Below are 25,223 nucleotides of genomic sequence, written 5' to 3'. Positions count from 1 at the left end.
AAAAAAATAGGCATTTAGATAAAGTTCAAAAATCGATTGAGTTAATTAAACAGACTGAATTTTATTAAATCAGTTGAGTTACTTAGAAAATGTGGTATTGAAGTAGTCTGAGGTAATTAGTTAAAATGGATAGAGTTATCGAAAAAATTAGGTATTGAGGTAAAATTCAAAAATCGGTTAATTAAGTGGACTGAATTAAAAATACATTTTATTTATTTTCTTACGATCACATAGGGAAATGAGTCATTAAATTTATTTCCTTACGATCACGCTGTAAATGAAATATTGAACTTAGAAATAGGTTGGTTATCGAGGATTATAAGGTAATTAGTTAAAATCTGTTGAGTTAGTGAAAAAATTAGGTATTTAGCTAAAGCTCAAAAATCGGTTGAGTTAATTGAATATACTGAATTTAAAAAATTCAGTTGAGTTACTTAGAAAATGTGGAATTGAGTTAAGTGAGACAGAACATACAAAATGTATGTACTTGCTCCATGTGAGCTCAGAACTGAAAAGGGCGACGTAACGCCATCGGCGGGCGTACTACAGACATTGACCAACACATTTGTTCAAAACTTCATCGGATTATCACTATGGTTTCCATTTAGCAAGCGGTCGGATCTTAATAAACGGACAGCCCTCGTATCTCCAAAATACCGTATGCAATAAGATAGCAGATTCTATCGCCTTTTCCTGGAAGTCCACACGTAAAATGACCATTATGGGCGGCAAGGCACTACCCATGGCGACCCTGTTAGTTTGTTAAAAAATTGTGTTACAAAATGTATGTCGTAATCATAACATATTTGAACGAAGCTGAAATCTCTTTATCAATACTTCTGGCATATGTGATAAGGATTCTGAAACTGGAGTATTTGTGAATAAAGACACCACATAGAAGTTGACTAGTTGGTCAGAACTGTTCGGTGTCAGTGATCTTAGTTTACTAATGAAGTCCCCAGAGTTGCGTGTGTGATGAGCAAAATTTCCCGCAAGAGGCCCTAGTGAAGACGCCAAGTATCTGGCATAGTCATAGTTTGGAGCACGAATGTTACTCACTACTGGGCGCATAGGAACATCTTTCTTATGGATACATCTTTCTTATGGATCCATAAAGCCTGAGAGGAACGGCACCACGTGATTCCAGTCTTTGCACAACGTCTGGCTGAAAGGGATGTCGTTCAGATGCGAAGCAATCTTTCTTACCACCTAGACAGAGCTGTCTTCACTGATCTTCCGGTATGCGCTATCACTTAGTAAACTGTACGTTTTATCATGATAGTCGTCACGAGTCGTTAAAACAGTGGCTGGAAGAGCTGGAAGAACCACCGTCTGGGTATCCTGGCGAAGCTTACACAGTACAGCGCTCTCTGCCACAGATATACTGCTCCTTCATAACATCTCGGAAAGTCTTGCGTCTCATTTCATAACCTGAATTCATGGAGAGTGATCGAACAGCATCTTCAGCGATGATGATAAACGTTGGTACAGGCAAAACCTTTGGCATGGGTGCAAAGTTCAATCCCTTACCTAAAACAATCACCTAAGCGTTGTTCATATTTCTATTCATCATATTAATGACGGAACGCTGAATCACAGTTTTCTGCTGCGACGACGTCTCTAGGCGACTAAACTTCGCAGCCTGTCTCCATGTGGCCACCTCACGCACCAAAACCGATTTAGCTCACGTTGTACCACCTGTTCAGTTTCATGAGTTGCGTGGTAACTCCACAGTCATCTTCAGATGCAGGCGATGAATTTGTCGGGAAACCAGGCCCAATTTTCGACTGGTAAATGGGATCCTTTGAACCAGTTTTTCTTGTAATCTTGCACGGACGTCGATTTTATAAAAAGTACTAACCTGAAAACTGGGTAGAAATCTTGACGACTCTACGATGATGGTTTTAGGCAAGGGACTGAACAATGCATCCACGCCTAAGGTTCCGCCGGTACCCTCGTTCGTAAGCGCCATTGAAGAAGGTGTTCGACTACTCTCCGTGAATCCAGCAGATGAAATAAGACGCGGAACTTTACTAGCTGTTATAAAGGTTTTCCCATAGAAGATTAATGCAGCTGTGACTGAGAGTGCCCGACAAAGAGCAAGGGGTGCCTGGAAGTAGGAGTGTTGCATTGGCCTTGGGGCAATGCCCGTGCAGTGAGCACCATAGACAGGCACCACTCCACAGTTGCTTTGCAGTGGTAATGTGTCACTTTGTCCAGCTGCAGTCTGAGATTGTGGATCGCTGCGCAGGCGTGATCAGTTTCCAAGTCACCTCCTCCATGCACTTGGGTAAGCGGCAGGTAGATATATTCTCGTCTATAAAGTCGAGAGGAAAAGAGTCCGTGGGTATGCTGACTATGTTATGTAAGCTGTGTGTCGGTTAATATTCTATTATTGATCTCAGAAGAATCAGAACAAAGAAACATAGAAACAAATCACTGAATACACAGAAAAAGTATGCGTATGCTTAAGCGCGTTTAAGGTTTCACCATGGGTGACCAAAATGGGGAATCTCAGGAGGATTTGGAGCTGCCTCAAGTAGATCTTCCTCGGTGCAGGAAGCGGGACAGAGCCAGCAGCATAAGGAATAGTCTGTAGTTTGCGATTCACCGCTTCTTAATTTGTAATTGGAAAAACGAAATAGCGTAGAAATTTAGCGCTGCATTTAAGTCCCGCCTGGCAACAATAACAGCGCAGAATCGAGAATATTTACCAAACGGGATTTTATCTGTTGAAGCAGAACCCATGCTCATATGTTTTGTAGCAGCAGAAACGTCGTGTAGGAGTATTATTAGGAAAAGTATACCAGTCTGGTGTCGCTACTAACGCCGGTGGCCCCCTTGCTCTGGTGCCAGACATCACGGGTAGGAAGACGTCACCGCACGCTCCTCTTCTCCGTCTTCCTGTCATCCCGTGTCTCTACGGGGTAGACATGTTCTTTCGCATTTGGAACTTTTAGTGGTAGTGAGTGGCCGGTTGCCCTTCCTGACACCAGCCCTTTCCTCCCTTCCTCCTCTCCCCACACCCCCTGTACGGTATATAACATCTGTCTGTGTCTAGTTTACCTCATTGTAAGTGTGAGAAAGTTTTCTGAATGTCTGTGAAATGTAAATGAGGCGGGATGTCTGCATCTAGTTGGTACTCATCTAGTCACCATCTAAAAACCACACCTAGACTGACCGTCACACCGGCGGTCGTTGTTAATCAGCAGGATTGATCAGATCGCGTGTCGACGGACCTCCCTGTGTCCCGGAAGCAAGCGCTTTAAAGTGCTCGGCTAACCAGCCGGGTAAGACTCCTTTGTACATTAACAGTACGTAAACGTAAAATAAATAAGTTCTGCCAGAGGCTGTAAAAGTAATTTCTTATCGATTCAGTTCTTTTGAATGTATCATGCTTAAAGGGCGCACACCTCAGGGTCATCCCTGCAGAGACAATAGAACAGGTAGGTGAATCGGTGTGACACTCAGCTGAACTTCGTGGTGACTTTCCAGTTCAGGGTACGTGCTTCGACATGTACGTATTAGGCCTGTTCCTCCATGCTGTTTAGCTACCAGCAGGATTATACAGGGTGAAAAGTATTTAAACCGATAAACTCTGGGAGGTTGTAGTGGACATCAAAACAAATATTTTTCCGTAATGTAATTTTTTCCTACGAGGATTATTTAAACCGTTGGAGGCCGTATTACGCTCTTCAGTCGATAGAGGTCGTATTACGATCTTCAGTTGTAGGAAACTGCTGTCGACCAGTGTAGTAGTGCATTGTCTCTGTTTACTGATGGAGCGATACACCTGGAGTGAGTACGCCGGCCGCGGTGGTCTCGCGGTTCTAGGCACGCAGTCCGGAACCGTGCGACTGCTACGGTCGCAGGTTCGAATCCTGCCTCGGGCATGGATGTGTGTGATGTCCTTAGGTTAGTTAGGTTTAAGTAGTTCTAAGTTCTAGGGGACTGATGACCACAGCAGTTGAGTCCCATAGCGCTCAGAGCCATTTGGAGTGAGTACACTGATGTGGTTGGTGCGTACTACATAGCGCACCACAACGGACGAGCTGCACAGCGGGTTTATCAACAATATCCTAATCGCCGTATCCCGCATCATACGACCTTTGATGCTGTGTACCAACGTCTGCGTGAGACCAGGTCATTTAGCAGATTACCTGGACAGGGTTTCCGTCGCACGGTAAGAACGCTGCAATTTGAGGAAGCTGTCTTGCAGCATGTGGAGCGGGATCCTTCAATCAGCACTCGTGCAATTGCACGTCACATGGGGACGAATCAGACGAATGTAAGAACAGTCCTTCGAGAGCAATTGTTACGTCCATTTCACTTACAGCGTGTCCACAACCTGGAATCAGTTGATTATCCACCCAGAGCACAATTTTCGCAGTGGGACCTGGAACAGTGTGAAATGCATCCTACATTTCCATCCTCTGTGTTGTTTACCGATGAAGCAGCGTTCGGGCTTGATGGAGACTTCAACATGCACAATTCGCATGTTTGGAGTGAGGATAACCCACATGCCACAGTTACTAGCGCTCATCAAGCGCGGTTCTTCGTTAATGTGTGGGTCGGTGTTGTTGGAGACTGTTTAATTGGGCCGTATCTGCTACCTAGTTGTTGTCTCTTGGTCACGAAAAAATGGAAAAGTGTTTGTTGGTTTAATTAATTTGCAGCCAGAGAAATCTTCCTCTGCCGGTTTAAATACTCCTCATAGGAAAAAATTACATTAGGGAAAAACATTTGTTTTGATGTCCCCTACAACCTCCCAAAGTTTGTCGGTTTAAATACTTTTCACCCTGTATTTGGTTCCCTTTGAGACGTGCAAGTTCAAGACGACTAGCAATATAAAAGGCAGTCAAATCAAAACGAGACGGATGGAAAAAATAAGTAAAATGTTTATTATTTCAAAAGTAATAACCATAGCTGTTGATACATTTATGTCACTGTCAGACAGGGTGGCCAATACCTTCACGTAAAAGTGTTTGCAATTGCTCACGGAACCATGATTTTACCCAGGCGTGCACTTCTTCCCCCCAAGCTAGTGTCTTTCTTCTGGGTCCTAAAATATGAAGACCGCATGAGGAGAGAGGGGGACTGCACTGGGGAAGTGTAAGGGTTTGCCAGCGTAGCTTCTGCAGCGTGCTCGAAACAACTATGGCTATATGTGGGCAGTCATTATCCTGCACCTGTCACCTTTTCATTTGACTGCCCCTTACAATTCTAACATATTCTGTCATTTGGTGACGCGCATCACTGCTGGATGGTTTTATAATGACTGTAGCTAACGTGACCTTCATTCACAATTGAACAACTGTGTTTGTAGACTAAGACACTATCACTGAGATACGATTGTTACCCTGAAGTTTCATACGGGAAATTTTAGACTCAGAGTAGAGAAAGAGCTGCAAAAGAATACTAGACGCATGTTTGACCTTTACTGCCGGAATAGAAGAGTAATGTTATTCTGGAACAAAGATAGCGGCGAGACTGAGCGCTTCAGCTCGCGCGAGCCATATATCTTCGCGCTTGTTTCCACTTTGCGGACGGGCAGAGTCTGCACGAAATGCAAACGACGCACCCCGGTTGTGGCTCAGCTTGGCAGGTCAGTCTTCCGCGGTGTAAATCCCCAGCGGTTCTTCGTGCCACCCGCACAGTGCCTCCCATCGCTAGAGAAATGCCGGGTGCTCCATCAACCAGGTCGTTGACCAACGCCGGCCCAACGTACGAGCCGCTCTACGCCTACTCATTACGCGGCACGGTTCCAAGAGAGCATGCAATGTACAGATTCCTGTCTGCAGACTGTCTACAGAACTGTTAACGACATTCCCTGCTTTAGTTGTCCACTTTTCCCCGGAAACAGATGCTCGTAAATAGGCAAGAACTTTTGATATTGTTTATTCACGACATCGCCGATGAATATCTGAAATAAGTCACAACCGTCAACGGATATTCGTGAGAAGCAATTTAAGGCAAAGATACCACCTAAATCTGGTTGTTATGGAGACAGATACAAAGCAGAGACGGGTTGGAAGACTCGTAAGGAAGTGTGCTTCATGTACGAGGGAAGTTGTCTACAAAACGTTTTACGAAAAATACTCAAGAATCATTCGATATGACACCCTTATCATGTTGGATTAACAATACAGATGGAGAAGATTTACAGAAGTGCCCAACAGCGCGGCTTTTTTTTTTTTTAATTTTGTTCATCCTATAGGTAATAATGACCACACAATTTGCGGTGAGTTTTTTCTGCTGAACTCCAATCCACACGTCTGACACGTTAGAAAATGCGTAGTATCCGCCAGGTAGAGAAAACTGTAGCAGAAACTAGCCGCTCTGCACGCCTCTGCAGGTTTCAACGAAATAAGGTTTTCTGCTATCAGGTTAACTGATCTATGAAACGGTTGATAGTCTGTGAGTGAGACCTTCAGTATATTGTTAAAAACACCGCCAACACCACACTGATGTCAAGTTATAGTTTCAACACTCACACGCGGTCACAGTCACTCGTAGAAGGCAGCTTATGGTATCCAACCAAACCAGTTAGCAAAAGTATTACAAAATGGAATATCCATGCCACATTACTCGCTCAAATATTACACAAATTGACCGCTACGAACGTTCGGTTCGCGATCGTGACTTGTATAACATGCCACGCGGATTTTGTTTAATTCAAAAGTTACAGTTTAAACAAACAAATATGAATTTTGCGTGCTTGTCATTAACACACCTTTGCGTTCACTTTGTGGCCCTCCAAAGACAAGTTTAAGTAGTAATTCCGCAAAATCTGCACAAGTATTCAGAGCCTCTAAGTATAAGACCGAACAATGTGACGGCTGAGCTCTAAACTGCCCTTAGACCCCAAAAAGTAATTCTTTAACCCACAAAATACCTGAAAACGTACTGTCCTCTGATTGACTGAGGAACATCATAGCCAACCCGATATCAGAATTAAACCGCGCAATCCAGCGCCTTCTACATTTGACCAATCACAAGATGGCAGCCTTTACGAACAATTTATTAAATGTGAAACGACCCCTTAGAAAAATTTATGAATGACTGTGCTGATAAACCTTTTACACTATTTGATTTTCAAACAGCTGAGCAGAGTTGAACGTACTCAGACATTTCGCTCTCTACCTATTCTGATCAACACTAAACTGACACACAATATTTTTTGCGCAACGCAATCTGACTTTCAATAATCCCTACAAGAGAATGGCCCTGACTAACAATAACCTATACCTTTCATGAATCACTTACCTCACAATAATCTTCGTTACTCAAACTACTGCAATACAGCGAGCGCCAATACTGCCAGCTAAATAAAAGATTCTAACTACTGCCGTCACTAACTACTGATAGGCATAGTTAGCAAATAAAAGATTTTGATAAAGAAGAATGTATTTACCTTACTAGTGTTCAAAAGTCATAATATATATATCAGTTCATGACAACCAGTCTTACAAATTTACTGTCTCTGACGGACACACTTCCAGATCATCCGCTCTCAAAACTCCGCCATCTCTCTCGCCACATCCACCACTGCTTGCGGCTCACCTCCAACTGCGCAACGCTACGCGCTGTTAACAGCCAACTGCCCAACACTACAATAGCGAATATTACAACAATGCTAACCAGCCACAGACTGCACACAGCACAGCCAGTAATTTTCATACAGAGCGCTACGTGGCGTTACCAATATAAAAACCTAAACAGCCTACTTACAAATGAACACATTTAGAAAATCCACAAATATCAGAATAACTCCCTCTTTAAAAAACAGAATTATCGTAAAATGTTTCTTGTTTCCCTTGTCTCAAGCTGGCTAATTACACTTTACAAATTTCCCCTGAGTGTATGACGCCCTCTCCCTGCACAGCCACTATTCTCACGCTAGCATGCACTCAGTTAATAGACACAACAATATTTATTTATTACATTACTTCACATTCAGATCTTCATTTACACTAATTACTAAACGTATTTGATCACTAATAATTAATAGAATGCATAATATTCACAAATATATAGTATTGTTTCTAAAATATACTATTTTGTCTGCTGAATGTCATGGTTCTGTAAGATGCTGGCATCCTCCGGCCGCAGCCCTAACTACAATGGTGTCCAAAATTAAAATAACAAACGGAAATTTTCGAAGGTTGCTTTTGTTTTGCCTCAAAACAGTAGAATCAGGTGATAGTAAAACAGAAACAACATAAGGAATACAGAACGTAAACAACTGCAACATGCATAAGGGTAGACAAAAATGTTCTGCCTTTCTTCTAACTTAATGGATATACACACACATTCCGACAACTGGTCAATACACTCAGTATGGGGTAGTAACACAGGCTGACAAACGACGGGGCATGCTGTGAATGATGTCACCAATCACATGTTGAGGCAATAACGCCCATTCTTCCCGCTGCGCTGTTTGCAAGTCTTGGAAAGTGCTTGGTGGATGCTAGCGTGATGCAAACCGTGTCCCTAGAGCATCCCAAAAATGCTTTATGGGGTTCAAATCGAGAGAGCGAGCAGGGCACTTCATGCGTGCAATGTCTTTCATTTCCAGAATAACATCAACCACTTGTGCTCCATGAGGTCGAGCATTATCGTCCAGCAGTACGAAGTCTGGGCCCACAGCACCTCGCAACAACCGTACATGAGATCTCAAGATCTCATCACGATACCTGAGAGCAGTTAAACCTCGCCAATTTAACTGTATAATTTCGTAAAAAAAAGGTTAAAATGGCTGTAAGCACAATGGGACTTAACATCTGAGGTCATCAGTCCCCTAGATTTATAACTACTTAAACCTAACTAACCTAAGGGCATCACACACATCCATGCCCGAGGCAGGATTCGAACCTGCGACCGTAGCAGCAGTTCCGTGAAGAGGTCCTTGGGTGGCCAACATAACCCCTGCCCATCTATTAGGGATCCTTCTCGGTATCGGTCTCTTTCCACAACGTTTGGATCCCGAAATCGTATTCCACGTTCTCTCCAGATGCAATTTCGTCGAGAATCACTGTGCAGGTCAAATCGGGACTCATCTGTGAAAAGAATATTGGCCCACTGTTCGCCGTCCAGGTGGCATGTTGACGGCTCCACTCTAGATATTCCCTTCTGTGAAGACGCGTCAGAGGTACAAGTACACCAGGTCTCAGACAATAAAGGCTACTCTGCTCAAGTCTTCTGTACACCGATTGACTCGCTACAACACGTCCAGAGGATGCTTCGAGGTCAGATACCAGTTGTCGTGTAGTACTGAGACGTCGTGCCTTTACAACCAAGTAACGGTTCTCTCTTTCTGATGTTACACTTCGTCGGCCCTCGTCTTCGGGATGCAGTTTCAATCTCTACAAACAGACGCCACATCTGAAAACGAACAGAACAATTCGCATTACGGCTTCGGGCCACATCAGTTTGTGACTATCCTGCTTCCATTCTTCCCATGGCCCTCCATCGTAGGGCGTCTTCTCTGTGCCCTGCTGCACCGTCTCTGACTGTGTACACAGCCATTGTGGATGTGGCATTATCCGGCAAACATTATCCCGTTTGCAAGGTGCCCTCATGTCATCGCTGGCGTTGTTGCCCGTTGACCAGAATGCCATCTTCCGTGCAGGACACTATTGTACGGACATCTGCTGAGAGTTTGTGTGATTATATCGTGAATTGGACACAGCGTTGGGAAACAGTGGTTTATTGCTGTTTTCTTGCTGCTGCTACTGAATCAGAGCGCACATCTGTCATGCTAGAACCATGACTTACTGTTCTTATGTATCTGCCCGCTACCGTCTGACTTATACAGTACAACGCAATACGTCTCAAGTACTGCACAGTTCTTCGCTCCTTGGCTGAGAATGAGTGCGTAACAGAAATGCTAGGTCCCAGTGGGAAGCCTATGGGAAAGAGCTTGCACATAATGGGACGTTTTACTGTTGAACAAAAGAAGTCAAGATGTGATTACGAAAGATAATTTGGAATGGGAAGCATAGACCGTTGCTCTTCTCGTGCGCCATTCGGGATTTGAATCGGAAATTTTGGGGACGGTGGAGGATATACTTTTACACTAGCTTCGATTTGCGGAATATGTTTCTTCAATTTCCGACATCGAATTTCAGACGGCTTTGGATTAGCACAGACACTGGGCACTGGACCATAGTCACACAAGGAATGGAATACTTCTTTAGAATGACAGAAAGGTAGATGTGATAATTATGTATAGAAACGTGGAGAATAATCACAGAATTACTAAAAGCGAGGGAGGCAGTGTAAAAGAAAAGAGATAACTGTAACATGCACGATGCAATCCGGCTTGTGGTCTAGTAGTTCAGCACGAGTCTGTAAGGTTGCAGGATCAAAACCTGCTCAGACAGCGGAATTTCTCGGTCTGCCTTTGTGCTAGTCCTCACTTCTCAATGATGCGAAAATGTACCAAAAACTACACCTATTTTGGTTTTCACGTTAAACGGTAGGTCCGCTTTTCCCAATACGATTACAGGGATAGCTTAAGGACGCCACCGTCGCCAAAGTCCATCCATTTGAAATAAATTGCAAACAGGCAGCTGAGCGCCCATCTTGAACTCCCAATAAATCGTGACCTACAAATTTCCTTTATAAGATGTAAAATCACGTAGAACGGATAGCGAGAGGAAGAATTAATAAGCAGTTGGGCGTAGCGTACAACGCAATTCTTCAGAGATTAACAGCACCTTATGTCAGCCATTGGCTGAATAGTGAGAACTTCACAGCTTCATTCTCTGACTGTAGCCCAGCGTTAAGAGGTTGTAAGTGGTGCAGCCAGAAAAGAATTAACTGTGGAAATTTCATTATGCAAGAACTATAGAAGATTTGAAAAAATTCGTGGGTAGATGAATTTACCAAAATTATATTGTAGGGAATTTTTATAATGTACAACAGTGAACAACGACAATTTGGTTTTGATTTACTTCATTGAAAACGTATCGTTATCTGTTTCGAATTTACATCTTTATCTTCAGAAGGATTTCGTTCTTTCACCAAGACACATAAAAGTTGGTTTAGTTTTGTAAAATCATCCAAGGTAACTGACGATGAATGTCTAAATCCGAAACCGATAATGATATGTTCGGAATGAAGTAAACCAAAACTAAATTGTGGCTAGTTGCTGCTGTGCAGCATAAGCATTTTGAGTCGTATAATATCCGTGTTCTCTAATAATGGCGTCATTATTTGACAAAATAAAATTGTATTGCGTTAACTAGAACATATTTTACATATATAACGTACTTTTTCCCGAGAATTCTTCATGCACTTCTTTCTTTTAATGACCTACCTTTTTGAGCCATGTCTCCTGATTGCTTTGATGCCGCCCGCCAAAAGTTCTTCTCCCGTGACTATATCATCTCCTAGCAGCACTTGGACCCTACAAGGTCAATTATATGTTGGATGTATTCCAATCTCCTTCTGCCCTGTAGTTTTTATCCTCTATAGCGTCCTCTAGTATCATGGGAGTTCTTCCCCTATATCTTAATAAATCTCCTATGATCCAGTCCTGTCCTCTTGTCAGTAGTTTCCATATGGTCCCTCATCTAAAATTTAACATTAACAAGGTGAGTGCTCCAATAAGACGTAGTCGCAGTATCCTTGAATTGTGAAAGAATGTCATAAGTTAAGGAATATGTCCTTTTGCAAAGGAAGGTGTCATTAAACTGAAAGGCGGTGGCTTAAAGTAATCGCCACTTTAAGGGAAAAGGTACCCAGAATGTCTCTTGCGTTAAAAGGGATCCAGTTGTGCGAAAGGACGGAGCTAGAAAGAGCTACTTCGGAATATGCCAATGAGAACTACAAAAATATATTGTTCAGTCAACGAAAGTTTCAAGTGTTGCTTTTTTTCACTGATACAATCTTGACTCGTTTTGTTATGAACCAACACAGATAAAAAAAAACTAACATTTCACTCGCATCGTTTATGGTGCATCCGATCACGGATTCTAAACTTATGTAACTAATCTGTTCTGTCAAAGCCTTTGCTCGGATTTCCTGTAAAATCAAGCGACCTCGTTGTTTGAGGATCTGCTGTGATGCAGGAGACTTATCTATTCGAATTCAGCTGGAAAAATGAGCACTACGTAGCAGTAATATACTCGCCTTACAGATTACTGTTTATTTCAGATTTATTACAATTACATTCATTCTTACACTTCCGTTTTCATCTTTAACGTTATCGCAGTTGAGTAAAACAGTACTGGAATACATCACTCACTTTCTTTAAGTCCCGATTACGAAAACTGAAAGATAAATAAAAATAAATAACCATTATTTGACAACAGTGTATTTAAAAATACTGAGTTTACATAACGCAATGATAAAAAATCATATTGCTTCATTAAGTGAACGTCGAAACGAGTCATGTGTTAAATAAGGCTCACATACTAGCGCCATGCCTCCTTTCTTGGAGTTTTAACGCACTCGTGGCAAAGAAGAAAACTGCGGATCCATTGAGGCTGGAGGACTAAGGGTATTATGACTCGTCGTAGAAATGACTAGTCAACATTCATTATTGTAAACATGTTATTTCCTTAGTTGCTCTACAAAAGAGAACCCTCAAAAAAGGATCTCGGTCGGCAAGATTATGCCGGTGTGCCGGCAGTCCGTCAGCATAGCGAGCTGCGGAGAAGAGAGAGAGCCAGTAAGAGCAGTGCAGACGTCGACGCACCCAGACGCAGCCCAGAAGTCGCCCCTGTAAACATAAAACAAGCTCGTGACCGACACTGTTGAGAGACGTGCACACACGCACACGCACACACACACACACACACACACACACACACACACACACACGAAATAGTGTAAGGATTTTTGTTTGAGGACAGGGAAAATCGTAGAAACAAAGTGCCCATTTTTCAATGTGACTCTGAGGAAGTCTCGATCAACTTTACTATACGGAATACGTGATCGAGATGTAGAGATGTAACCGAAACATCTGCTGGGCAGTCTTACTATCGAGTGTAGAACTCTGGAACTAATCACTCATTCCTCATTAAGAAATGAGTACAGCCATATTTCGTTCTTAAAATGTACACTGAAAAGCCAAAGAAACTGTTACACCGGTCTAAAATCGTCTATGGTCCCTGCGAACACACAGAAGTGCCGCAACACGACGTGGCATGGACTCGAACAATGTCTGAACTAGTGGTGGAAGAGACTGACGCCATGAATCCTGCAGGGCTGTCCATAAATTCGTAAGACTATGATGGGTGGAGATCTCTTCTGAACAGCACGTTGCAAGGCATACCAGATATGCTCAATAATGTTCATGTCTGGGGAGATTAGTGGCCAGCACAAGTGTTTAAAGTCAGAAGACTGTTCCTGGAGCCACTCTGTAGCAATTCTGAACGTGGGGTGTCGCATTGTCCTGCTGGAATTGCCCGTGTCCGTTGGAAGGCACAATGAACATGAATGGATGCAGGTGATCAGACAGCATACTTACGCACATGTCACATGTCAGAGTCGTATCTAAAAGTATCAGGGGTCCCATGTCACTGCAACTGTACACACCCCACATCATTACAGAGCCTCCACCAGCTTGAGCAGTCCCCTACTAACATGCAAGATCCATGGATTCATGAGGTTGTCTACATACCCGTACACGACCATCCGCTCGATATAATTTGAAACGAGACTCGTCCGACCAGGCTACATGTTTCCAGTCATCAACAGTCCAAAGTCTGTGTTGACGGGTCTAGGCGACGCGTAAAGATTTGTGTCGTGCATTCCCAAGAGTTCACGAGTGGTCCCTCGGCTCCGAAAGCCCATATCGACGTTTCGTTGAATGGTTCGCATGCTGGCACTTGTTAATGGCCCAGCATTGAAATTTGCAGCAATTTGCGGAAGGATTGCACTTTTGTCACCTTGAACTATCCTCTTCAGTCGTCGTTGGTCCCGTTGTTGCAGGATCTTTTTCCGGCCGCAGCGATGTCAGAGATTTGATGTTGTACGGGATTCTCGTGAAATGGTCGCACGGGAAATTCCCACTTCATCGTTACCTCTGATATCCTGTGTCCCATCTCTCGTTCGCCGAATATAACACCACTTTCAAACTCACTGAAATATTGATACCCTGCCATTGTAGCAGCAGTAACTGATCTAACAACTTCGCCAGACACTTGTTATCTTATATAGGCGTTACCGACGGCAGCGCCTTATTCTGCCTGTTTACATACCTACATATTTGAACACGCATGCCTGTACCAGTTTCTTTGGCGTTTCAGTGTATTTCGAACTGCATGGGTCTTCTTTGATTTTTATTATTACTTGCTTTAAGCCACCTTGGTAAGAATCCCACTCAATAAACGACGATAAAAGAAGTTAGACCTCGAATTTTGCAAGAGATTTCTCCTGAGGGCGAATTACATTCCAAGTGAATTCTTCTGAAAAGTCTCCCAAGAGGATGCTAGAAATAGCACTCTTCCATTTTGTTCATACTTGTAGAATTTGAAGGCTTTATAGTAGCCTCTCCCAGCAGCTAATCAGCTCCCTGTACGATGGCGCTGACTCAACTGTGTCGAGAAGACAAACTCACCTGAGACGCACGCAGAGCGGTCTTCGGTGGCCACATACTCGAACTTGCACTCGCAGAAGCCGTTCCGGCATTCCAAACCGTCTCGGCTGCCGACGACGAAGCACTCGCTAGATCGCGAGCAGCTACCTCCAAGTACTGCAACACACATCACACACACTGTAATTCTGAAAGCCAATACTATCTGCATTGCATGTAGAAGACTGTCTGAAGTGTAAAATGAGGGTGAAAAATCTCTTTATTATCACAGACGTAGCCTTTGGTAATCTAACAGACTGTCTATTTATAACAGAGCTACTGTTCATCTTGTGGTTGAAACTTATTTTTTGTCCGTGTTTGCTTTCGAAAATACGTAGATATTAGATTCTGAATATTAATTTAGAGTGATGCGAGAAAAGGGAAGCGAAGCGAATAAGAACAACAGCCTCATTGAAGCCCTGAATTTTTGGTAAATATATGTAATACACTATTCAGAAGTCCTGATTAGTAGCAGATGGCAAACTGGAACAATGTATCACCTGACGGCAAATGATAAACTGCTACACGAACCTCAGTATGCGACTCAAGGTGAAACTATAGTGTTAAAAAAAGTGTTCCACGTATTGAGATGTGCCAGTATGGACCAAAACAACAAAAATGTCCGGCAAACATGTGCTGTGTAATGCATACCTTAAGAGCTACGAGAACTTGTTCATTTTCACCACTGTGAAACACTTCTACTGTAAGCTCTTTGTTATCATGTAAACTAGCTGGCCAACACGCGGGATCTCCCCGACAAAGCCACTGCACATTAAATGTCTGTGTGAGTTGTTCAAGAACATTTAGCAGAAAATGGACTGGTCCTCCATCGACCATGAACCACATCTCCAGACCTTCTTGAAAAGGTTTCTCCTCTAGTAGGACAGACAATTCGTCTGATAGGAACTGACGATACCTAACACTAGTTAAGCTGATACTAGGGAATATCCTATTCGCCTGGAAATTTTCCAGCATGCAGGACACGTGCCGACGGTTGGCTCCATTTACCAGACGACTACACGAAAACATGTCTGCTATTTCCCATATGGAATAGTAGTTTTCCGTTACGCTAGTAAAGGCCGGCCTCCAGTCCAGAGCGGCGCTGCTGCTACGGTCGCAGGTTCGAATCCTGCTTCGGGCATGGATGTGTGTGGTGTCCTTAGATTCGTTAGGTTTAAGTAGTTCTACGTCTACGAGACTGATGACCTCAGATGTTAAGTCCCATAGTGCTTGGAGCCATTTGAACCATTTTTTACGCTGTTAAATGGAAAGACAAAACTATAATGTAAAACCATCTTCATTTGTTTACTGAATTCTATAGGTCGTTCGTAATAGTGAAGAGCTTGCATTAGAAGAGATGTTTCACAGCAGCGAAGATGAACAAGTGCTCACAGCTCCGAAGCTATGCATTTTAGAACCCATGTTTACTGGATATTTTTGTCTTCAAATGTCCAAATGTGTGTGAAATCTTACGGGACTTAACTGCTAAGGTCATCAGTCCCTAAGCTTACACACTACTTAACCTAAATTATCCTAAGGACAAACACACACACACCCATGCCCGAGGGAGGACTCGAGCCTCCACCGGTACCAGCCGCACAGTCCATGACTGCAGCGCCAAGACCGCTCGGCTAATCCCGCGCGGTGTTTTTATTGTCTTCATTTGGCCCATAATACCACCTCTCAGAATAGGGAATCCTCTTTTTTAACACCCTGTATTTTGTTAATAATGTGATGACTATAAGCGTAATAATCCCAATAATGTTCATATTATCATGCGAAATTTTTAACTACCACCCGACAGAAAATAAAATGAACTCGTTGATGAATGTGAAATTTCAGGGAAACGTTTATCGGCGTTAAAGCAGAAAACTGTATTTGCTCAAGGCGCAATCCTATTTCCATAATTATTCAGTGTTCCACGAGGAATGGTCAATATTCGGGGATAAGACAGGAACGATCATTCGAACCATAAACGTTCAATAAACGTGGCCTCCAAAAAGAATGCCTTAAGAGCTTGAGCACTTCTTCATCATCGACGCTCGTGGTCTAGTGGTTAGCGTTACTGCCTCTGGATCACGGGGTCCTGGGTTCGATTCCCGGCCGGGTTAGGGGTTTTCTCTGCCCGGCGACTGGGTGTTTGTGTTGTCCTCATCATTTCATCATCATCATTCGTTACAGTTGCTAGATTGGACTGTCTAAATAAATTGGACTGTGTAAAAACTGGGACTTTGTACGGGCGCTGATGACCGTGCAGTTGAGCGCCCCACTAACCAAATATCATCATCTTCGATACTGTGAAACAAGTCTCTTATAAAGCAACCTCTTTGCTTTCCATGTTCTGAGAGATGGCAGCGTAGATCCAAACAAGAAAAAATCGTCCAGTTGTATAGGCTCTAAAGGTCATACTCTAAGAGCTATGAGCACCTGTTCATCTTCGGTACTATGAGACATTTATTCTACTGAAGAAATGCTCATATCTCTAACGTACGGATTTTAGAGCTCATGTTTAACAAATAGTTTTTTCTTGTATCGTCGATACTCCCAAAATATGGCAAGCGAAGAACTTGTAGTAGAAGAGATTTGTTTTACAGTATCGAACGTGAGCAAGTGCTCACAGCTCTCAAGGTATGCATTTTAGAGCCCATGTTTACCACACATTTTTGTTTCGAATGGTTGTTCCTGTCGTATTGTCATATTCCTGAATACTGACCATTCCTCCCGGGACACCCTGCTAAAAGCTACTACTAGTTTGTTGTTTCAACTCTGTTATACCATATTGTGTCACATAACTCTGTTCATTTTCAGTAACAGCGACGCTCACTAAGTGAACGTTATTAGGATAAGCGAATTGATAATCGAAAACACTTCCTTAACACTTTTTTAAAGTAATCTCTCCAGTAGTCAGTATATATCTTCGGTTTCTCTAAATATAAAAAGTTATGAACTGATTTTGTGACTTCATCGCTAAAGTATGCTGTTTTCTAGACTAGAGTAAGAAACAGTTATACATCACATAAATGAAACGTAAGTAAACGGAGATTGCAACTAAAGAAGGAATGTAAATTTGCCAAAAGAAAATTACTTGTAATTGTTGGAGAAGAAAATTCTATATTATAGGATAATAAAATTGAAACGGTACAAAGCAATTTCTGGGAGGGAGCGGAGGAGGGGGAGGAATCTATATAAACGAAATTTAGGTGGGAAAAATTTTAGTCACAAAAATTAATGATTGACTTGTTGGCCAGCCAGGAAAACCTAGTCCATAACGAGCTGATAAGAGAATAGGAAAAGGGCCCGTTCTAAGACTGTGAAAGTAATATGGAGACAATGAAAAGCTAAAAGAAATTTAAGAAATTTTGAAATGATCCTTGTACATCACACGGTCCAGTGGAGTACCAGCGAACGTGAGTACTAGCAATCTTCTCTTTTTCTGTTTCGCCATCTTAGGATCACATAAATTCGAATAAGGTATTTTTGTCGATGTCTTTATTCTTAAGCTACGGAACCTTCCTCAATGTTCAATCAATGAAGTTTTTATCCTCAGTCTAATTCTGTCCTGGAAAGCTACAGCAGCCTTAGTTTTTGATTTGAATGGTTATCTGTTTCAAATTTATGTTTCCTGTTTTCCTGTCTGATTACAGTTACTTTGGTTTTCTTGTTTCATAAGGAATTTGTGCAGTATCTAAAATGTCAGCTTCTCCTTGTCCACTCTAAGTATTTGTCCGAAGAACATAGTGCAACGTCTGAGGTTTCTTTATTTGGGTATACAATAACTGGTTCGTTCATCTTATACATAGGCTCCTCTTCTTTGAGTTGGTAATGTCCTCTTAAGAATCCTTCGTTCCATGGGTTGTAGTCTCCCAACTAATACTGTTGTTACAAGATTTAGTCTTCCTGCTAGCTGTAAAGCTTCGGGGTGAATCACTGTTAAAGTCTTAATTTTGCATTGATTGGAAGTTTCTTCTTGTTTTACTTGTTCATGATCAGCCTATAAGTAAAAAGTCACCTTGTTTATTCGTTTTATGATAGCTTCTTTTTCTGTCAAACAAGTTTTTTCAGTTCTCGCTACCTTCCTCGTTTTCACTCATACGAACGTCATTCATTTAGGAACTGTCTTGACATTGTTGCATGCTGTGGCATCGCTATTTCTTTTTTCTTTTTTCGAGTCGTCAGTCTGGTTTGTTGCGGCAATTCCTCCTCTGCGCTAACCTCTTCATCTCAGAGTAGCACTCGAACCCCTCGTCCCCAAGTATTTCTTGAATGCATTAAAATCTCTCTAGTGTCACGGAGATATTCCCCTGCGTCTTAACACATGTCCTGTCATCTGTTCCTTTATCTTCTCAGTGTTTTGCATATGTTCGTTTCTTTGCCGATTCCCTGGAGAACCTCCTCATTCCTCATCTTATCACTCGACTTAATTTTCAAATTCTATTGTAGCACCATGTCTCAAACGCTTCGACTATCTTCTGTTGCGGTTTCCCAACTGTTCTCGATTCACTACCTCACAATGGGGTGCTCCAAACGTGCATTCTCGTTCTCGCTGAAATTAAGGCCTATGTTTGATGGCAGTAGATTTTTATGGCCAGGAATGACCGCTTTGCTTTTTATGCGCACATTGGTTACCATGGGATATTTCGCTTCCAAGGTAGCAGAATTTCTTAAATTCATCTGCCTCCGATCACCACTTTCGATGTTAGGCTTCCCGCTATTCTCATTTCGGCTACTTCGCATTACTTTTGTCTTTCTACGGTTTACTGTTAGTTCACATTCTGTACTTATAGAGATCTATAAACCTACTTTAGCTGATTTCCTCTAGAGCTGGATGGATCGATTAGTTACATCATGCAATGATCCCTAGAACGAAACAATATCGTCTGCGAAAGCTGCTTGCACCCCAATCGCAGTTCACCCACTTCCTTCAGTTCTCGTCGACTTTACTGATCACCATATCCAGCACACTGTTAAGACTGAAAGTGATGTTCTAGACTTACCCTTTATTGTGGTGTTGGTTTAGGTCTTTTTAATCATTTCAAATCATTTTATGAGTAGATTAATAACAATAATAGAAATAATAAATTGGAAAATAAATTCAATTTCTTTAATCGCAGAATGACTATCTCTAAAACTCCCTGCAACCGTGTAAGCTCCAAAATCCATCTCTCTCTCTCTCTCTCTCTCTCTCTCTCTCTCTCTCTCTCTCTCTCTCTCACTCTCTCTTCGTTTCTCTCTTTTTCTCTGTCCTCCTCTCTAGATAAAATAAAGGGAGTTCTTATAAACTAATATTGAGTCCCTACAAGCTAACAGCTCGGGTCGGGTGGTCAGGTGGACACAAAGTGAACGTGAAGGAGATCAAGTATGGTAAAACGTCGGCGTCGGTCTCAGACGAGGCACTGGCGCAAAGCCTACCTGTGTTGTTCCAGCAGGCGCCATCTGTGAAGTGCATCCCGGCCAAGCAGACACACGAGCCGGTGGCCGTGTTGCACGTCGAGTATTGGCCCATCAGCGGCTCACACTGCACAGACTCGCTGCAAGGGCCCCCCTCTTCCGTCGCCACTGCAACATCAGACAGCTGTCAGTTCAGTGTCTATCCTCTAGTACTCTAAACGAGTAAGGGCTCTTTGTAACATCATAAAAATAGGCTTCTCAGTAAAGAAAATAATTCAGACAAAATATACCGGGTGGTTATAATTAAGCTTTCCCTATTTAACATGTTATAACACGGAAACTAATTATCGTACAAGTACCAAACTTGGTAGCATTAATGTCCAGAGTATGGGGTCCATGATTTTCATGCGTCACAACGCCACCATCCAGTTCCAGTTATGGCCTCCAGGTGCCGTGACCAGTCATCGTGATCCATAGTCTCACACAGCTGACCAGTCGCAGTGCACTTGTTGACGTGTCAACATGAACTTGGACAACAGAAGCAGGGCATTACTGGTGAAGCTCTATTATCAAAACAACAATAATGTTGCAGCTGTATTTCGAGAATATGGCTGACTGAAAGGATTACGGAAGGGACGACCTTCTCCACTTGCTGTGCGGAGCATGATGTAAAAGTTCAAATCAACTGGACAACTGGACGTCGGTCCGGGAAGAGGTCGACGGCTGGTTGCACCACATGTGGTTGATCAAATCGCTGTTGCTATGGGAGACAACGCTGCGCGCGATTCCCGATCGTCAGGCAGTGCCCCTGCTGTGTCAAGACAGTTGAACATTCCGTGCTCCACTGTACGGAAGGTGCTTCGAACCGTTCCCAAATGGTATACGTGCAAGATCCCTATCTTACAGCAGCTTGCACCGTAGGACGCACAACGACGTTTTGACTTCGCTCTCCCTGGACCATCCTATGGACAGACGAACGCATCACCGTATGGTGTGACTGCACGGCAACGTTCATCATTGGCCCACTCCTTTTTGAACAGGTTTGCGCTCAAGGACCAAAGACACGCAGTCTAACAGGCCAGCGTTACTACGATACGCTTCGCCAGCATGTCGTATCCGCCCTACAGGAGACAGACGCATTGAACAGTTTTCATGGAAGTTGTGGCCCCACCGCACATCGCTCGTGAAGTTCACCTGCTTCTCAGAAACACACTTGGAAACGATCGAATTATCAGCTGATCGTTTCCAAATGCTTCGCCAGAGCCATCACCTGTGATTTCTGGTTGTGGAGTTACCCGAAGGACGGGTTTACCAGGGGAACATTCAGACATGTGATGATCTGAAGCTCAGTATATCAATAGAGGTAGCCAGCATACCTACATACATGCTTCGTCCTGCTGAGTAGAATGCAATCCTGCGCTTTCAGAATCTTCTGAACACTGATGGACGCCATATTGAGCCCTTTTTGTAGCAGTAATGGACCGACATGTAATGATATTATGTACCGTAGCAGAATATTAAAAGTGTTTCATTGAACTGATTCTGCATTATTTCTCTTCCCCATGTCTTTGACATTAATGATAACAAGTTTGGCATTCCTACGCTTATTAGTTTCCGAGTTAAATAGGGGGAGGTTAATTATAACCACCCGGTATGTATGGTGCGAAAAGTGGCATTTGACTCTAAACAAGGAAAAGTGTGAAGTCATCCACATGACCACTAAAAGGAATCTGTTAAATTTCGCCGGCCGGAATGGCCGAGCGGTTCTAGGCGCTTCAGTCTGGAACCGCGCCACCGCTACGGTCGCAGGTTCGAATCCTGCCTCGGGCATGGATATGTGTGATGTCCTTAGGTTAGCTAGGTTTAAGTAGTTCTAAGTTCTAGGGGACTGATGATCTCAGAAGTTAAGTCGCATAATGCTCAGAGCCATTTGAACCATTTTGTTAAATTTACACTACACAATAAATCGCAAAATCTAAAGGATGCCTATTCAACTAAATTCCTAGGGATTGGAATAACAGATAACAAATTCTGAAATCACATACAAAACGTGCGTTTTATTGTCCCGACACTTGGAAGATGGAACAGATCTGCTAAAGAAACTGCCTAAACGACGTTTGTCCGTTCTCTACTGGAGTAGCGCTGCGCTGCAAGGAATCTCTTCGGATGAGGTGGACAGAGGAAATCTGAAAATTTCAAAGAAGGGCAGCTCATTTTGTATTGTCGTGAAATATGGGACCGAGTGCCACGGCAGTAATTAAAACAAAGGCCTCTTTTCATTGCGGTGAGATTTTTTCACGAAATTTCAAACTTGCTCCTCCGAATGCGAAAATATGCTGCTTACGCTCAGCTACATAGGGGCAAATGGTCATCGTAATATAATAACAGAAATTAGATCGGGCACGGAAGGATTTGTCTTCGTTCTTCCCTCGCGCTGTCCAAGAATGGAACGGTGGATAAAGAGTGTGAAGCTGGTTTGATGACTCCTCTGCCAAGCAGTTAATTGGGAATTGCAGCAAGAATAATAACGCAGATGTTGACGTAGATTTTTCTCAGCTCTTCTACCATCCTGTTTTGACTGCAGCCTTACTTAAAATGTCTGTAAAAGAGGTTATAAGATGAACATCAACAAAAGTGAAACAGGGGCAACGGAATGTAGTCGAATTAAATCAGGCGCTACTGAGGACCTAGCTTGGGAAATAAGGAGTTAAAAACAGTGGATGAGTTTCCATATTTGGGCGGCAAAATGGCTGATGATGGCGGAAGAAAAGAGAATATAAAATGCAGACCGGCAGTATAAAAAAAAAAAACCGTTTCGTGATAGCATAGGTTTTGTAAACATATTGGAATCAGTAGTGATCCCAATGAATTAGTAACAAAATATTATATGGAACAGTCTCGAACGCATAAAAAAGTGTTTTCATGCGATCAGGGCTGTCCTACATAACATTCGGAAGTCCCCCCTGAAGGTATTTGTCTGGAGCGTAGCCGTGTACGAAAGTCAAATTACGACGATAATCTGTTCAGGCAAGAAGCCAATAGAACCTTTTGAAATGTAGCGCTACAGAAGAATGTTGAAGATTAGATGAGCAAATCTAGAAATCAATGAGGAGATACGGAATCGAATCGGCAAGAAGAGAAATTTATGGTACACCAAGGAGGGGGCCGCGCAAACGTTTTACTCATTACAATATTTTCATACAACATGGACAACAATCAGTTCCATAGGACATAGTATGTTTGTTGAGTTACTTATAAAATTTAATTCTCGTGTTCTGCCTCGTCTCGTAACTGAACAAATCATTTACATAAAAAATGGGAATTTTAGTCTCGTGGTCATTTTCAGTGCGTTTCTTTTCCGAAGAATTACGTGGCTAAGAGCTGAATGAACTTTGTGTGTTCACACCACTGCAGCTAGAGATTTTGTGTTCGTTATGCAGTCTCTAGAGGTACCATCGACAGTAAATTTTACGGTACCATTTTTCCTATGCAACCTGAAATTCATAGCTTTTGATGTTCAATGTCACTTTATTGCATATGAATCAACTGTGAGCATCCTTCATTTGTTTTCCCAGCTAACTTTAAAACTAACTTACGCTAAGGACAACACACACATCCATGTCTCAGGGAGGACTCGAACCTCCAATTGGGAGGAGCCGAGCGAACCGTGGCGAGGTGCCTAAGACCACGTGGATACCCCGCGCTGCCCAGTAGAAGGTTTTTTGCGTAACTTACACTATTGAGAAAATCATTGATGTATTTCAGGAACAGTATTGACTTTAATATGCTACCATGTAATGCATTTAGCTCTGAAAAGTGTTTCACTAAAAGCTTAAGGACATAGTATGTTTGTTGAGTTACTTATAAAATTTAACTCTCGTGTTCTGCCTCGTCTCGTAACTGAACAAATCATTTACATAAAAAATGGGAATTTTAGTCTCGTGGTCATTTTCAGTGCGTTTCTTTTCCGAAGAATTACGTGGCTAAGAGCTGAATGAACTTTGTGTGTTCACACCACTTCAGCTAGAAATTTTGTGTTCGTTATGCAGTCTCTAGAGGTACCATCGACAGTAAATTTAACGGTGACATTTTTCCTATGCAACCTGAAATTCATAGCTTTTGATGTTCAATGTCACTTTATTGCATATGAATCAACTGTGAGCATCCTTCATTTGTTTTCCCAGCTAACTTAAACTAACTTACGCTAAGGACAACACACACATCCATGTCTCAGGGAGGACTCGAACCTCCAATTGGGAGGAGCCGAGCGAACAGTGGCGAGGTGCCTAAGACCACGTGGATACCCCGCGCAGCCCAGTAGAAGGTTTTCTTCCGTAACTTACACTATTGAGAAAATCATTGATGTATTTCAGGAACAGTATTGACTTTAATATGCTACCATGTAATGCATTTAGCTCTGAAAAGTGTTTCACTAAAAGCTTAAACTTGAGGTTGGTGTTATACTCTCTGTACTCAATCTACTAAGTATGATTAGAACCAGTAATCAAATATATCTTTTATTCCCAAAGATTCTACCTTATTTAATAGAATCCATGGTCAACAGTCTCAAAAACCTTTGAAATAACTAAGAATTCGCCTCTGTTATGCTCATTCTTGTCAACAGCATCAGGTACTACTCTTGTGTATTCTACTACATCAGATACTGTACTTCTACCACTTCAGAACACAGCCTGTCATTCACTTACAAGGATGTATTTATTCACGTACTTCATTAATCTACCTCTCATACATTATTCCATTATCTTTGAAAATGATCACAGCAGGGAAACGGTACAGATTTTTTTCTGTCTTCTATACTGTCTTTCTCTAGGAGAGGCCCAGCCCTTGCCTTTTTTAAATTCTCTAGAAATTTCCTGATGCAAATAATTTTTTATGTTTTTTAAGAAGTTGTATACTCAGTATGCATTTCTTCAGCAGACGTATTGGTACTTTATCTAAGCTTACTGACTTTTTTGTGGGTTTTGTGAAGTTTTACTGAATTCGTGCTCTGTGATTGGTAATAACATTATTGCATATAGTTGACAATTATTTACAGTATTTTATTTGTTTTTGCGACTTTTTTGTAATTCCTCTGCTATGCTTGAAAATTTCTCATTCACATAGTCTTTCAAGTTATCTGGATCACTTATTACTCTATCCCCTGTCCATTATCAGAATATTACTACGCTTTTGTTTGTCTCTTTCTGTTTCTTGTTCGTTAACATAACAGACAGCTTTGCTTTATTCT

At 42.3% G+C, this 25,223-nt stretch overlaps 1 protein-coding gene across 1 annotated transcript in view; it reads right to left on the bottom strand.

Annotated features, from left to right (window-relative positions):
- Nucleotides 1–12,217: 12,217 nt before the first annotated feature.
- LOC124613923 (multiple epidermal growth factor-like domains protein 10) overlaps nucleotides 12,218–25,223 on the bottom strand; it is a 145,372-nt gene continuing 132,366 nt past the window's right edge. Inside the window, exons 12-14 of the mRNA XM_047142676.1 lie at nucleotides 19,997–20,143; nucleotides 14,573–14,707; nucleotides 12,218–12,730 (exon numbers count right to left, since the gene is read on the bottom strand). Of these exons, the coding sequence (XP_046998632.1) occupies nucleotides 12,645–12,730; nucleotides 14,573–14,707; nucleotides 19,997–20,143 (368 nt within the window). The 3' untranslated portion in view covers nucleotides 12,218–12,644. The remainder of the gene's footprint in view (nucleotides 12,731–14,572; nucleotides 14,708–19,996; nucleotides 20,144–25,223) is intronic.

Source organism: Schistocerca americana, chromosome 4, assembly GCF_021461395.2.
Source record: "Schistocerca americana isolate TAMUIC-IGC-003095 chromosome 4, iqSchAmer2.1, whole genome shotgun sequence".
NCBI classification, from domain to species: Eukaryota; Metazoa; Arthropoda; class Insecta; order Orthoptera; family Acrididae; genus Schistocerca; species Schistocerca americana.
The sequence above is the reverse complement of the archived record's forward strand: the minus strand, read 5'-3'. Positions and strand labels throughout refer to the sequence as shown.